Source organism: Lytechinus pictus, chromosome 3 (genome assembly GCF_037042905.1).
Source record: "Lytechinus pictus isolate F3 Inbred chromosome 3, Lp3.0, whole genome shotgun sequence".
Lineage (NCBI taxonomy): Eukaryota > Metazoa > Echinodermata > Echinoidea > Temnopleuroida > Toxopneustidae > Lytechinus > Lytechinus pictus.
The window spans coordinates 42,066,800-42,083,389 of record NC_087247.1 but is presented as its reverse complement, the minus strand read 5'-3'; the positions used below and the strand labels follow the sequence as shown (position 1 = coordinate 42,083,389).

Below are 16,590 nucleotides of genomic sequence, written 5' to 3'. Positions count from 1 at the left end.
AAAATAACCATTTAAGAAAGTAAATTTCATGACGTGAATGAATTTGTGTATTTAATTGAAGAAAAGTCATACACAAGTATCAAATACATTAATTTATACAGTTCTAAAAATCTACAAACTTATTTGTAATAAACTAACATGTGTACTTAAAATTACAGGTAACCATATAATTATTTTCCACCTTTGGGAACTACAATATTATTTCATCATGCAGTCTGAGTGTTGATAGTATGAAGTAGATGAATGAATAAGACATAAATTTACAAATAAATTCATCAAAAAGGCACATAGTTTGATTCAGTTCTTATGGCTGATAGACAAATGAAACACTCATACACTGATATAAAAAAAAAATCAAAGATAGACTCATTTGAAAGTTTGCAACACAAGAAATAATTCCAGTATTAAAAGGAAAGGTGCGTACTTAACATAAATATACCAAGTAAAAATGACTACCGGTAATTATGTATGCTCTCAGACTTGTCCCTTCACCTTGGGTAATTAGAATCAAATGCTACATGATCTCTTATTTCTATCAGAAAGAGTTAAGTTGTCGCTACTTTTGGAAGTGCGTTTTCAAAATTACACACATATTCCTATAACATCTCTGAGCACCATAAAAGGTACTGCTTTGTAAATGAGTCTCCCTGCCTGGACTCTATTTTCCAGAAATTGATTGGTGCTATGTCCAGCCAGCCTAAAACAAGCTTACAGGCTATTGATTAACAAAATATTAATAAAGTTTAACAATTACAAAAATCGAACTATATATCTATCCTATTGACATACATCTAAACAGGCAAGTGCCAGCCTCAATTTAAACATGATAAAAATGGAAGTTATGAAAGTATCTGAACATAAATATCATACATTGTACAATTGTTGAAAAAAAAAGTATTAAATCTTAGTTAAAAAATGATTGTACCTGTTGGAAAAGAGATATAAAAAAGAATTGGGAGAAACAAAGAAAATGGTCAAGAAAAGGAAAAGTTTAGCCAAATTCTTGAATTAAAATATCAATTGAATGAAGTCCTAATCAAATATGAATAAAATGATAAAATACATATATACACATATGAAATACAAAATACACTTATCTCTATGTCTATCCAATTTTAATACATGATATACCTCTAACACAATTAAAACACACATTTCATATAAACTTTACACTTATCTCTCGACAATTATTTCAATATCAATATTTCTAGCTCTAATTTCTGAGCAGATGCACCTTTTCCATCTTCATGCTCACAAATACTCCTATGTTTCTTTTCCGTCCAATTCATATCTCCCGAGGTTTAAATCATTCTCAAACTTTATAAACATGCATGGCATTTAATCTCTACATTCTAACAACATGATTTTAAATTGATATCAACTAGGTTAACATATCATTCAAAGAGCCTTTTTTTTTCAAATATGGAATACAGTAAGAAGATACAAGATGCCACAATCCTGGATTATTTCTTAATGAAAAAATGTGGGCAACCAGCTCAAAACCAAAAATACAAGTCACCAGAGGGTTGCAACACAAAGCTTTGTGATTGATCATGCAGTAGACATTTTGTGTGTACTTGAACACAGTAATGAATGTAATCAATTGTTTAAATAAGCCATACAATCAAGGTTTAAAACATTCAGTTACAGAGCCAACAGCTGTTCACAGCCAATATACATTGGAATAAAAGAAGGTCAGAGTTGACAAATCTTCTAATCTAATCTTCCTTCAAATATAAATTTAAGTAAAGCCAAGAAGCTAGCATTTTTTGTTAACTATTTTATTGAATGGCTTGGTTTCCATTTTTCTTTCACAGTAAGCATGCCTTATGTTCAAGAGAACAACAAACCACAAACTTTAGATTCCCAGAGTAAATCTCTTCTGGAACATTTCTCTTTCTTCATTAAATCAATTAGTTATATTTGGATGTAGCTTATAGATTTAAATGAAGGAACTGCTGCTTTAAACTGGACTTATTTTGGCTGAAATTTTGTGGATTTGAGCTGTTCTGTCACACTCACTCTCACACACAAACATCACTGTATACGAATCCAAGTTCATCCCAAATGAAAGAATAGTGTATAAAAAAAACAAAAAAATACAAAAAAAACAACATAATACTGTACTACATTGTAGGCCTATAAGTTAAAAGGAATTTGGACTACCAGAATATAGACTACTATACCTATTGCTAAGTTGGTAGTTATACTCAATATTGCTAGGTCATGATAGAAATGTAGATAAAATATTTTTAAATCAAAATTTTTAATATACTCGGCAGGATGTTGCAAAATTAAATGGAATAAAAACATGGGATGGAGTTGTATTTTAGAGTAAATGTGCTACACTGTGAATTCATGCTAATGGGCTGAAACCTAAAAGTTATTACAGCCCATGAAAATCAAACATAGTCCAGGACCACAATGGTGCATAAAATGCAATGGAAATAAAGATTAAAGTCTGAGTAAAAATCATACTTGAATTCCCAGTTGAGTGTGGTATAACACCTATCACTGCATTGGTCAGATTACACTCACTGGATGCAATATACCACATATTAAAACAAGACTATGCATTAAATATCATGTGCATGTTGGTACTTAATGCATGACTCTAGACACTCTTTATACAGAAATACTTCCAGAACTATTTTAACTGCAAGAAATGCAATTGCTCTGCGAATTGTAGAAAAATGTAACCCAAACCAAATTCAGCATGAAAAGGCTGCAATGCTGAGATTTCATTGACAATTCATTATAACTTGTAATTTATCAAAAATAATAAATTATTCACCAATATTCCCCTGAAAAAATCAGATAAAGGTGAATAAGAACAGACAGTGTGTTTTACAATGAAAGCACATAGGACAAAGATAATGCACACCCCAGTGGTTCAATTACTGAATTGACTCTGATTTTAAAGAAGAGCAGAACACATTCTTTCCTGAGCCCAGAAAAAAAGCTTGTCTTTGATATCAAACTACTAAAAATTAAATGAAAAAGCAAATATATATATATATACTTATATATATTAGGTGATTTCAAGTTCAGTATAAAAATAGGTGTTGGGACTTTACTATTAGGTATAGCTCAGCAATGTACAAAGTATTGAGTGATGTGGATGTGATCAAGAACCAACTCCACTGTGCTGGATCTCTCGTTACACATTGTTTTTCTCAACTTGAACGCAGCCGCACATGTGATATCATACAAGACTGAAGCAGGCCGAGTGGTTGATGCTTCCATGGAAAAGGTGTATATCCGAGAAATTCACAGTGGTAGATCTGGCCAAAGCATGTTACTGATTTAACTAGGGAATTCTCAAATCCTCTGTTGCTATAGTAATATATCAATTCAGTATGTGAACTGCTGATTCAACATTTGCGTTGAGTTTGTGAAAAATTCCACTAGCCAAAACCTCAAATAAAGCTCAAATGAAGCACATGCTGAGATTTTCATGCGCTTGGTATTATTACAACCCATATTCGGTTTTGGCACGAGAATCAACAGCCAAATTCATACCAACACCAACAAAAGTGCCACCCTGAACTTAAAATCACCCATTGCATGTAAAATTCTGGACTATTAATGCTCTGTATTGCTAATGTGTTATGCCATTTCCATGGTCTGACCTCCTCGGGCGCCATGTTGACGTCGTCTCAGGGTTGCAGGGACAGATACCTTACGAGCCTTGGGCAGGTTGGGGTTACTGCTTGGTGTATGCACGCTACAGCATTTAATAAAGAGACCCATGAAGATAATCACACCAAGTACAATCAATACAGCAGCCCACCAGTTAGCCTACAGGATAATTGAAAGGAAAAGGAATAATGGATCAGCTAGGAGGACAACCTATGCACAGATCAAACGATTTATAAAAGAAGTATGTTGGTCATGATTTGGTAAAAACTCCAATGTCCATGAATATTTCAAAGAATATTTTTCTCTGCAATATAGGTGATGATCATGATCTAATCTTTCTGCTTAATCACGATTATTAGACATTTCTTCTTTTTTTTTAAAGGGGAAAGCAAGTTACGATTATGATGGAATGGTCCAGAATTGTGAAATACTTTGCCAGCATATATATTTTTGTATATTCAATTAATCAAATTATTTTTAGAGAAACCTACACACATATCTATTACAGTGAAGTAATCATGGATAGCTGTATGGAAAGTCACAGAGCAGTCTGAATTTATTATTCTATATACAAGTTACAATTTATGGTCATTACTGTAATTAAAATATCTGAAAACTGGGAAATACTTTAATTTGTAAACTTGAACTTGCAAATTTTGGAACTGCAGGAATATAGGATTTCGGTTGTTTTATCTGAGGTGGACAATGTGAGCCTATGGTGATTTTGTTCAAAGATTATTCCCCTTAAGCAACAAGAACTTTGAGTGTTTTTAAACAATTGAAATGTAATATATTCCTGTTCTTTCAAAGCCAGATAATGCTTTATCTTCTTAGAAGACTCATATACTTCTTCAGTAAATGATAAGTGCTGAAGAGGAATACTGTAAATCTAATCTATTGCCTACTTGAAATGGAGAGTCCTTGTACAAAATTTTAGAGAGGATCATTACCTGTATCCAAGCAGCAATATTGGAGTAGAGTTCAGGGTTTAAGATGGCATTGGTGAGTCTGGAGAGTGGGCCATTTGAGTCCACATTACGACACTTCAAGAAGATATCACAGTAGCCCTTGTACTCATTGCATGGAGAACCTGGCATCTGATAGAGGACCTTGACAGTCGCATCACCTTCTTGTGCATCCTTGCCATACATAGCAACATGATTCATCATAGCACTATCCCCAAACTCATGAAAAGGCATGCAAGTGTTGCCTGTATGGATAACGGAAGGAGGGATCAGTTTGAATCAGAAATTGAAGATACTGAAAACAACACTATTCTACAGGGACTTTACCAACATCTGTACCACTGTTACTTGCATCTAGCCACAACTTTCAGTGGGAATATGACTGTGAGATAATTTTTTCCAGTAAGAATAATTTGTAATCAAATATAGGTAAATTGCACGAAATTCATATATATTTTTTATATGAATTTTACTCATGAAAAAACATTTTTTTGCTCCAATTCACTAAATAAAGCTCCTAGAAAGCTTAATTTTGGTGAAAATACCCTGTGGCACTTCTAACAGCTACAAATGAAAAAAATCCACTACCAAAATCAATTTTTTAAATGAATTTTATTGCTTTTAGAATTTTTTTGTGTATTTTTTGTTTTTTCATCTTTTTATTTTTATTGCTTTTTTTCCACAAAATTCATTGGTGACATTATTTCAGTCATAAATAGCATGAAATGAAATGAATGTTGTCAATAAAAATGAGAATAATCACTCATTTATGAAGTTTAGATGAAACAGATTTTTTATACGTTTTAGAGCAATTTTGGTCTGACATGCAATGTTGCGTAATTTCATAACCGCGTGCCCGGGCATTACAAAAGGTGCCCGAGACTTAAAGATAAAAAGTCAGCGAGCGGCGCAGTAAAAAAATATCGCACGGTGGACATATGGCGAAAAATGTTGGGGGCTAAAAAGGCCCCCCCGGGTAAGTTAGGGTTAAGTGTTAAATATACAAAATATGGGAAAAAAACTCTAGTTTTTATTTCTTCTTCTACTCAACTTACTTGCATTTCGTGCTTGGCAGCAAATATGGCATGCTTCATCCAATGATGTGCTAGCTGTATCCAAACACAAACATTCTTCTAGACCAAATTTAGCACAGATGGATCTTGCACATTCCTGGTATGATCAAAACATGAAAAATACTTTTGATGGAATAAATGCATTATCCACACATAAGGAGGAATTATCATTAATTGACTTTATGTAATGTACATTATGTTGCAAAACTTAATTAATAATCTTAACATTTTTTACTTGATGTTAGTGGGCTATATACAATAAAAATTCATGTAGTATATTCTCTGTGCCCCCTCCCTCCATTTTCCATGTGAATAAAAATATATATCATCAAAAGTGCATTTAAGTAAATTATTCTTTATTTAAATAATTGTTCCACATCCCAATATTATTACTCTACTAAAAACATACAGAATATCAATAAGAATTCTCTCATGGGAGAAGAGCTTGCTTCATATTTGCAAAATAAAACCTCTGATCTTGGTATAAGTTTTCTCAATGGAAGATGGTCAAAACGAAAAGAAATAATGTAAAGGAGAAACTTACCCCAGCTTCACAGACTTGTGTATGGTCATTACATTCTGTAAAGTCAGGTTTTGCATAAGAAACTGGACACTGTGCCATATATCCAGTGATGAAGTGAGTCAAGGATATACATATATTTTACTTCAAAATTTAAGGTACTTAATGAACATTATTGTCTTTTAAGTCCTACATGGTTTGCCCTTATACCTTGTGGTCTAAGTTTGAATAACAAGGCTCTGATGACCTATAGCAGTTGCCTCATTAGTTTTATCTGTATTACAGCAAAACGATCTAAAAATCAGAATAAATTCAATGATGGAGGGAAGCTTTGCTACCCAGCCTGTTTTTTCTTTGCTGTACAGATAAATGCAGCAACAGCAGCTGTTTCAAGCAAAACCAAAATTATTTGGCGCAGAATTAGCTCAAAAGACAAGGACATTGTGTTGCAGTTCAAGTTGGACAAATTAATATTCTTGGCTCAATAGCCAAAGCCTACTTGAAAGATTCTCAAATAAAATATCTTGCTGTATTCATATCGACACAATTTCCACCTGTATTGAAATAGGTTAGCTGAGCAAGCTGAGCCAAAATGAGATTTTTGGTCCTATACAAGAATACAATTCTAATTTCCCCCACAATAATAAATATATGCTATAGATTTGATTCCTTCTGAATGATTTTGGGTGTGTCAAAAAATTAATCAAAATTATACAAGTACAACCTCATTCGTATCCCAGCCAGTTTTTTAAAAGCTTGTCTCCAGATTCAGAAGCAGAAGGAATATTGATCTGAATACTGCGTATAACTGTCCACCTTCAAACTTCAATGCATAGATAGATATGCACAAAATCATCTGGTTTCCCACTCATATATTCAGGAGAATTTATATCTAAAATTAGCATCACTCTTGACCTACATGAGTGACCACTGGGGCAAATCGGCCCTGATGTTTCTCCGCATGTGATCCCACAGTGTTTGGTAAATGCAAAGGGAACTCTAAAGTGTTTTGAAAGAGTACAAGCACGAAATACAAAAAAAAAATTAAAATCCTTTGGCTGACAAGGATTAGTATTACTCTACTACACTCTTGATTGTTATGATATTTTGAACAGGAAAAAAAATAATAGCATTTAATTTTGTATTTGACTTTGCTTTTCTTTTGACTTGCAAGCAATACAAGCTGTTACAGAATTTCCACTTCTGTAACAGGGACTTGTTGAAGAAGAGAGATTTGTTATCCAATGGTAACTAATTTGAAATCCTTAATTTTGATTGGCAGTTGAGCAATGTTTCCTTGGTAATTACCATCGGATTGTGAATTTTTGTGCAATGAGACCCGGATCATCTTTGGGGTACAACCAAACGTGGAAGCAATGACAGAGCTGTAGCAAGACTTGACCCTTGTACCTGTAATAGTCTGAGGTCCACACATGCTTACATTTAGGGTAAAAAGAAATGCTACATTTATCTCAAGGATATTTTCAATAATTTCCCACATCTAACACCACCAAAATTTCCACTTCTCATTATGGTCATTGCTGCACATGGATATAACCACTTAAATATGGGAATACATGAAAACTTTAGAAAACAGGGCGAGGCAAATATTGGGTTCTTCACTATAACCAACAAAACTGATTTTGGAAAATAAATTGTTGAAAAAATGTCTGATAAGGATATTTGCAAAATGATTCATTTCTGCAGTCTGACTCAGGCCTACATGCAATCATTCCTGTAAACTGACAATCTGATGTACAGCAAGGCCCTTGTGAAGGACTGCAAGAAGGAGTAAGATAAAAATAAACATCAAACAAGATTAAACTTTACAACATTTGACCTCATTAGAAATTTGACCTACAGTATATGTGATTCCAAAGTCCAAATAAAATAGTGGTCTCTACGGGCCATTTACAATCAAAATTGTTTATCAATGGATGACCAAATGGAAACTACTAAATGATAAATTAAGCTGAAGAGTCTGATAATAAGAAAAGGGTGTGAGAAAAAAAAAATATTGAAGAGAGAGAGGGACAGATAGTGGAAAACAAAGAGGGAAAAGGGGATATGGGAGAATACAAATAAGAATCATAAAATAAAAAGTAGAGTGTGAAGGGGAGAGAAAGATTTACCTGCACTGCATAAAATTTGGTTGTGTTAGAGTGCATGTTTGTGAATTACAGCATTGGTCTGTACACTGATCTTCATATCCGCAATCACATGTTTCCCCTTCATCTATGACAAGATTTCCACAGATCGGTTGGTCGCTTTCTACAATGAATGATACCAAAAACAAATATTACTACTGCATTCAGACACAAGGCACAATGTGTGATTAGACATAAACTGCCTTAAAGACTAATTACAAAAATTGGGTGAAAACCTGGGTGAAAACAAGCCAGTCTCAGGGTATCTAGTTATCTGGCTTGTATTTTGCAACCTATATGGGTAGCAATCAATCAATACCATTTGTTTGCATCAATTATCATTTTACACACTTCAAATATTTGTGTCATGAGTGGACTGAATAAAGATTAATTGTGAAAGCAGAGTAACAGCATGCGATCAGATAGAACCTGATTACATATGATATATGTAACCATAGTGCGAGCAAATGTGTGTACATTTGTGTGTATAACATACACACATAAATGCAATCATATTTTCTCACAGAATGTATAGTATCAATAATATGGATTGGTCAAAGCTGGCTATCAGCACTCTCATTTATGATTTATACTTTATATCCCTGTCAGAAGCCACACCTTGTGATGAGTGCATTGATCCTCCACTCTCCATCCATGACCATCTAGTCTCAGTTACTCAGTAATATGGAACATATCATAATTCAATCACAAGGCCTTGACAAAAGACTAACAAAATTCAAGAATTCACAAAGAGAGGTTTTTTAAGAAATGATTTAAAACTTACAAAGATTTCTAGTATAAATTAACCTTGATAATTTAGTGTATTGAAGAAGGTCCAACATAAATGAAAGCCTTTCTTGCCACATTGTGAAAATTCATATTTGTTTCTCTGGTTTGGGACCACAATTTATTTTAAAATGATTCCACAGCTCTCAATAAATGTGTATAGATTATACAACTCAACTCTCATGAACATCGACATTTAAAATCATGATAACATGACTCCAGGAAGGTCATTAAAACCAACATACCTTCAAAACATCCTCCATTTGCCCTAATGACAATGCTCATGTTGCCAATACTGCATTCTGAAAACTCATCATTGAATGGCTTGTCACCTGATGTAGCACTGGCATACATGATGTAGTTACCACTTCCTCGTGTATTAGGATTATCACCAGGTCGGCATCTGTCAGGGTAGTCATGCTGTTGGTACAATAACATTCAATATTTGACTGTAGCCCAATCACTTTCCAACATAACAGAATGCGATGATGTTTTGAAGGTTTACATGGACGGTATGAACAATCGCAAAAGTGGTTTACAGTACACCCTGTGTAAAGTCCTGAAGATGGACAGTCAACATGCCTGAAACGTTGAGTCTTTTACTGCTGCTCTAGAGCTCCATTCACTGACTCAAGCCAGCCTTCTCTCTTCTACTCCAGCCTCTCTCACCTCTCAAACCCAACCAGCCTCCTACCAAAGCCTTCTACTCGAGCCTCTCACCCTGCCTACTTCTCAGCCTTTTAAGGACTACAATCATTCCAAAAAGAAAACTCTACTTACCGACCTCCACTTTCTCGCCTTTCCATTTCACTTCTATCTCTATCCACTTTTATCTAAGACCTTTCCAGGACTTTACACATGGTGTTTTGTAAACTACTTCTGTAAAAACAGAATCTCAATTCAAACTTTCAAAGCAATGCTGAGGCATACTCAAGGGTGTTCTGTTTATTCTTGTGATGCATTATGAAAGAAAATTTATGAAAATAAAGCAGAAGCTCAGAGTTATGGGGGTTTACAGAATATAAATTCCATACTAAATATACATGTATAGGTATTGCTGTTGATGAATGATCATCCGAATACATGTAATTTGCAATCAATTTATTGTTCATTTAAAAATGTATGACACATGATACCAAAAGGTATCTATTCCACGTATCAAGATAAATCAAGTGAACTAGATACACTTGAAGAACATTCATGAAGTGAAAATCTGCAATCAGCCTATCAGATGTAAAAATTCTAGTAATGAGTTGCAAAAGAAATCACTGACAAACTGCCCTGTGAAATGTTCCCTTGTTTGGATCTTGAAGAAGGTTTCCAAATATTTCAATGTGCATGGTTACAGCCCGAATTTTCACAAGCACATCCTTTTATGTTTGTTACAACATAACGTTTCTTACCGGTGATCCAAAGTTGTGACCAAGTTCATGAGCGAATGTGATATGTGACACTTTGCTTGCAACAGTAGAGCCATAGTTCTGGATGGTGACAACACCGGTATTCAGACTCTGGGATACTGAATGAAAACTAGCATACTTCTCACATATACCACCAGATGTACCTTGATAAGAAAGAGAGAAAGAGAGGGCAATACAGATAAACAGACAGATAGGTGACAGGAAGAGATAAGAGAGAGGAGAGAGGATGAATGAGGGACATGAAAGATTAAAAAAGTGGGAGGGAAGAAAGTTGAATATAGGAATATGGAGAGAGAACAAGGGCGGGAAGTGCAACAGGCAGAAAGAGAGAAAGAAAGGATAGGAAGAGTAATGGGACAGTATATAAATGATCAGCAAATAAGATTAAGAAGATTTGGAGAAATAAAATCAATTAAAAATTCATTTTATCATACGATCATATTGGCAAATCAACATCCTTCATATATCAATGGGGAAAATTATATCAAGGGAAAACATCACACAATTTTCTGCTGGCTTGAATAGACAGAATTTTAAAGGGTTCCTGTTGCAGAAGTAATCACAATTTGCAATAGTATGGCAATTACCAATAGGCGATGGCAAAACAAAATCTCATATTATTTTAGGACTGGGGTATTATTCCACACAATAACTCAATAGAAAACAATGATACATGATTAGGATAAGGATAAAACTATACATATCTACAGGGCTGGATTTGAGCAATTAAGAAGAAATAAATTGTTTAATCTTTGTCTTAAAATTATAGTAATATTATAGTAACTTTGCCATCCAATGGTAACTTCCATGGAATCTTTGATTTTGATTGGCTGGTGAGCATGTTACCACGGTAATTACTATTAAGTAGCAACATTACTTGGCAACGGGTAACAGAATAAATCTATGAATATTTGAGAGACCCATCAACAAAATAGTAAGATTAAACAAGAACTTACCGTTTGAAGTTTGATCTTTATTTCATGAATATTTTAGGAGGAAGATATTGCATGAGAGGTCCCGCCCGCGCATGCGCAGTCAATGTGCAAAGCTCCGGATGTGGCTACAAACATTAGTAAGAGAATTTACACTCGAGTTTAAAGTTAGGGTGGGTGAGGAGGGTATGTAATAACGTCTTCCTATATATTCAGTAAATGAAGATCAAACTTCAAACAGTTTGTTCTCGTTTTCATTTCATATATCCTTGACCATAATACATGGGATTTTGAAGCCCAGTAGCCACATTTGGAAGAAAAACACCAGCATGTATGTGAACACCAATAATGTAGATAGTGTTACCATCTCTGACCAACAACTTATCATATTTTGTGGCCATAGATTATCCTCACATAAGTGGTCACTCATTTCACATACATGTTCATTCCATGTATATGGCGCTATAACACTCCCAAGAACATTGGTCATATCTGTTTTCAGTTCACAGACATCTGGTTTCTTATTATACAACTCCCAAGAATGTTCTGTAAGCTGATTGGTCAAAATTGGATCACATGATATTCAGTGGATTGCCCTATGGCATCCAAAATGCACTATCCTGCACTCTGACATCATAGCAAATGTACTATCCTGCAATTTGACGTCATGCCAAATGCACTATCCTGCAATCTGACGTCAGAGTGCAGGATAGTGCGAGGTCTGGAATTATCTAGAATTATCTAGATTTAGATCAAATATAGCATTCGGGGCAACTCAGTATCAAACAGGACCTAAATAATTCACTCTGTGCTCGACTCGCCAAATGGATATACTGCACTTTGTCCTGGGGACCTCGGTACAGTATATCCATTGGCTCATCTCTATTTGGCCCTGCATGCACGCGCTTATGTGCATAATTTGAAAAATGTCCAGTTCAAAAGTCTCCTGTATCACCAGTGTAGAGCCTTATCTTCTAACACTGCCTGTGAAGTTGTTCTTGTTTTTAAGAGGCTTTCTGTAGATCTTCCTAAATTTTTTTCAGATGATCATCCTGCTCGAGCTAGGATCTGGTCATCTTGTTAACCTTCAATACATGTAAAGTTTGCACTCGTTGAGCAGATATAAGCGCAATTAGCATACAGACTTTGAGACTTACAACGTGAAGTGTTAAAGAGTCTGCTGGAGGAAATTGAGAACTGGGCTAACATTCCAGATTCTGTGTAACTGGGAAAGACAGGCCTAAGCTGAAAAACACCATTCATCAGTCTGCTTATAAATAGATGACTTTGTACTGTCTCATTGCTATCACTAAGAATTAGAAAGGTGGATAATGTACTACGAGCCGTGTTGATTGCACCGTAGCTAAAGTTCTTGTCATGGCATAACCTACTAAAGAACTCTGGTACCATTCCGTCATTTCCCGTCTGAAACAACTTGTGCACCGAATTATCTGCACATGTGTGGGCGGGATCTCTCATATATAACGGTCAAAGAAATATAAAATTAAATGCTGATTCTTAGGACATTATTTCTAAAATGATTATGATAATTCCTTCTCTTTTCGTCGAAAGCTTCCGTTTGTTAAACTGAAGAATCCCTTTTGGAAAGTAGTTTAGCGAATCTAAACAGGCCTTCCCTGCAGTGTAGAATAAATAAATATATAAACAAATACATAAAAGAATAATTTTCAATGTATGGCATCCCAAAGAGAGAAAAAAAGATTGCCAACTTACTACCAGTAGAGCCGACCCAAGCCAAGCCAAGCACACCATCGTTGAAGTCTCTGTTCGCAAATACATAGGCTAGACAGTAGTCATTGTGGTTCTGTAATGAGTTGAGCTCAAGAAACTTCTCCACACCAATGTTTGAGAAACGGAAGGGGTTAGAGGCATCTGTCACTTGGGCTGTACCATTCACCTAAGCAAAGAAATAATGAATTTCATAAATAACTCTGTAGGATCTTGGCATTTAGTTTAACCTTTTCTTAACTGGGCTATTTCAGACCAGTATATAATGGGGGGGGGGGGGGTCAATTTGACCCCCCTCAGATCTCGGCCACTGATCACGCGATCGCCGCGAAAATTTGCACGCGCATAGAGCCGGATGTAAACTCCAAGACGGTATGGTAAAATTGTCAAAATATTCATTGTTTATATTTTTTAATTATTTAATTATGCAAATAAGCGTATGAAATTTGCCCTAAATTTGTTTTTTTTGTGTATGTTTTTGCCTTTAACTCAATTTATATAGCTAGTAGAATACTAATTACATTTCTAACAAATATCTACAAAAAAATTGCAAAAATACAATGAATTTCTTATGTATTTTCTTGTTTTTTAAATTCTTATGTACAGTGTATTTCTTTGTTTTTTCAAACCTTTGTTTTTTCCAATGAACTTTGTCTGGGACCCTTTTGCGATCATAAATAGCATAAAATAAATCCATTTAAACCAACAAAAGTCAAAATAACCATACATTTATGATTTTTGGTTGAAAAACACAATTTGCATTGGCTTTGTACACGAAATCACGTTTTTGAGCAATTTTGGGTCTGACATGCACTTACAAAATGTTGCGTAATTTCCGAACCTTGTACCCGGGCATCGCAATTTTGGTCTAAAAAATGTGCAAGACTTGAAAGTAAAAAGTCAGCGAGCGGCGCGATCAAAAAATTGTGCGTGATGGCGTAGTGACGAAATTGTCGAGGGGGGTCAAGTTGTCCCTTCACTCAGCGTCAAATTGACCCCCCTGTTTAATAAGGGTTAAGTGACAGACAAGACACGATAAAATGTAAGTGTCACAACAAAGAGGAAGTCCAGAACGATATCAAGATGGTTTTAATAAAAGCAGAAAAAGAGAAACATAAAGATTTGCAGAAAATCTATTACAGAGTCATACAATTTATGTACCGGGTAATAATTTTGAGACTTCTAATGCAAGCTGCTCTCAATATGCCATAACTATTCATAAGATTTTATGATAGCCAGGTTAGGATCTTTTTGACTCTCAGCATAGTTCATCTGATTTTAAGGTATTATAGTATAGTGGAATTCATAGATCTACGATGAACATGATGCTCATACATGTAGCATGATCAGCATAGCGTTTCATTAACACTTTTGTCTGAAAAGATTTGGTAACTGTCAGATTATATGGGACTTGCCGGATAAAACGTCTGACAAATCCCTTCATGAAATGCCCCCCGAAGTACGTCTCAGTTTAAAAAAAATTATAATTGATATAGCTCTTTGATGGAAAAAACAACTATAAATATAGAAGCAATATGCTGACACATAATGAATTACAAAATATTCATGCAAAGTACATGGCATTGCTTAGGTACATGTAATAAAGTTTAAATTTATTTAGAATATATCTAGACAAATTAGTATGAACTGTTGTAAGCAAGTTTGACAATGTAATTGAAACATAAAACAAAGATAGTCAATATTTCTAGAAGCTTCGGGTTTAACTCGATGTCTGAGCCGGGAGCTGGTATAGGGTTGTTGATTTGGGGTATTTCGGTGCCGTGCTACCCTTGCTGTCAGGCAGGCACTAAAAATTAATCAATTTAGTATGCACACATTGAACTGGACCAAGATTTGGGGCAGGACACAGATACCTATGATTTGTCTACATGATTAGTATACATACCCTAATCCTCTTGATGAAAAAATTGATGTCTCTGATAGTTTGGTAATTTGGTTGGGCGAATTCTGTGTCCATGTAGATAGCATTAACAGCCGACACATGGTTGTTGAGATTGAGAATGACCTCCGACACATCATTGGAGTAATGTGCTGTGTAGGTGTGATCTGCCTGAAGATATAGACTGCATGCTGTACGCTCAAAGGTGTATGGGGCACGTCTGACCCGTTTGGGTTCAGTGTACTTATTCTCTGATGCTCCATGAGCAATGTTTTGCCATTCAATATTTGCATCCTGGGGATATTAAATAAAACATTTATCAAGTGAGACACAGAAGTATCATGTAAAGTGTGATATAAAACAGTTCTGACACAATTTAAACCTGAGAGTTAGAATCATTGCATAGAAAATAATATTTGACTTGTTTTTTTTTCTCCATCCTCATGTTTGTTTTCAAATACATAATCAGCAATAATCTCAACTGCTCAATCAAGGTAAAAATGAGTATTTTATTCAGTCCTTGAAATACCTATTGCATATCAACACCTACATGTACATGACTGAGATGAAGTTCCCATAGTTATGAGCCTCCAATAAGAATTTCCCATTCCAATGCAAAACACATGCACTCTTCTTGCTTCGAGATCAAAGTTCTTATAATTTTTTTCTCACACAGATATCTGCAACCTTAAAGAAATACCTGCAAAAAATGATATAATTTGTATTTTCTTTCAGGATATCCAAAGTACATGGCTTTCACAGTGTCAAAATTCAGGGTATTTTCTTTTTGTTTTATTCAAACTTTCACCTATCTGCCACTCTAGTTTTTCTTTTTCATTCTTAATAATCCTGATCATACCCTTTTCTCTCTGTCGTTTTCATCGACCCTGGAATTCTGGATCTTATTCATCCATTCTGAAACTCGATCATTAAGGCCACACCCGCCATTGCTTGGATGGGTGACATCAGAGGATTTGTAGATGACTGAATGAGCTCCTGTGTCTGGTAGACTGGATTCATCAAGGTGGTATTTAGCTTGTTCTATATGATATTCATCATCCTCATCATAAATGACACCCTGAAACATCCCATTGGTGATACCTCCATGGATCTTACTCTTTGGTTTATCTGAAAGAGATAATATTCAAACAGATTAAATGAGGAAGGAAGGAAAGTGCAGAAATTATTACACCTTATCTCTAATGGATCCGCAGTCAATAATTTTTCAAGTTGTGGCCATGATCTTGAATAAATTTAATCATTGCCCACCTGTACACGCACGCCCTTGTACAAATATGCAAAGTAGAGAATTTTGCAATTACTCTTTAGTTAGCAAACTACATGTAGCATTCTGGAAGTAGACAATCCCTGTTTCATAATTTACCTACAAATGCTAACATATGTATGCGCTAAATCTGTGTGGGTGATTGCCAGTTTCACAATGCTCACTAAATA

General features: G+C 34.9%; 1 protein-coding gene across 1 annotated transcript; it reads right to left on the bottom strand.

The window, feature by feature from the left end:
* Nucleotides 1–24: 24 nt before the first annotated feature.
* On the bottom strand, nt 25–16,267 carry LOC135153603 (disintegrin and metalloproteinase domain-containing protein 10-like; the record flags this gene model as incomplete). The annotated part of the gene is made up of 11 exons (XM_064097093.1): nt 25–3,801; nt 4,593–4,852; nt 5,663–5,777; nt 6,225–6,309; nt 7,884–7,979; nt 8,333–8,471; nt 9,379–9,553; nt 10,537–10,697; nt 13,221–13,404; nt 15,142–15,429; nt 15,995–16,267. Coding segments are annotated over 11 exons (1,968 nt in total), but the record flags the coding sequence as incomplete, so codon positions are not given.
* Between the last annotated feature and the right edge of the window lie 323 nt (nt 16,268–16,590).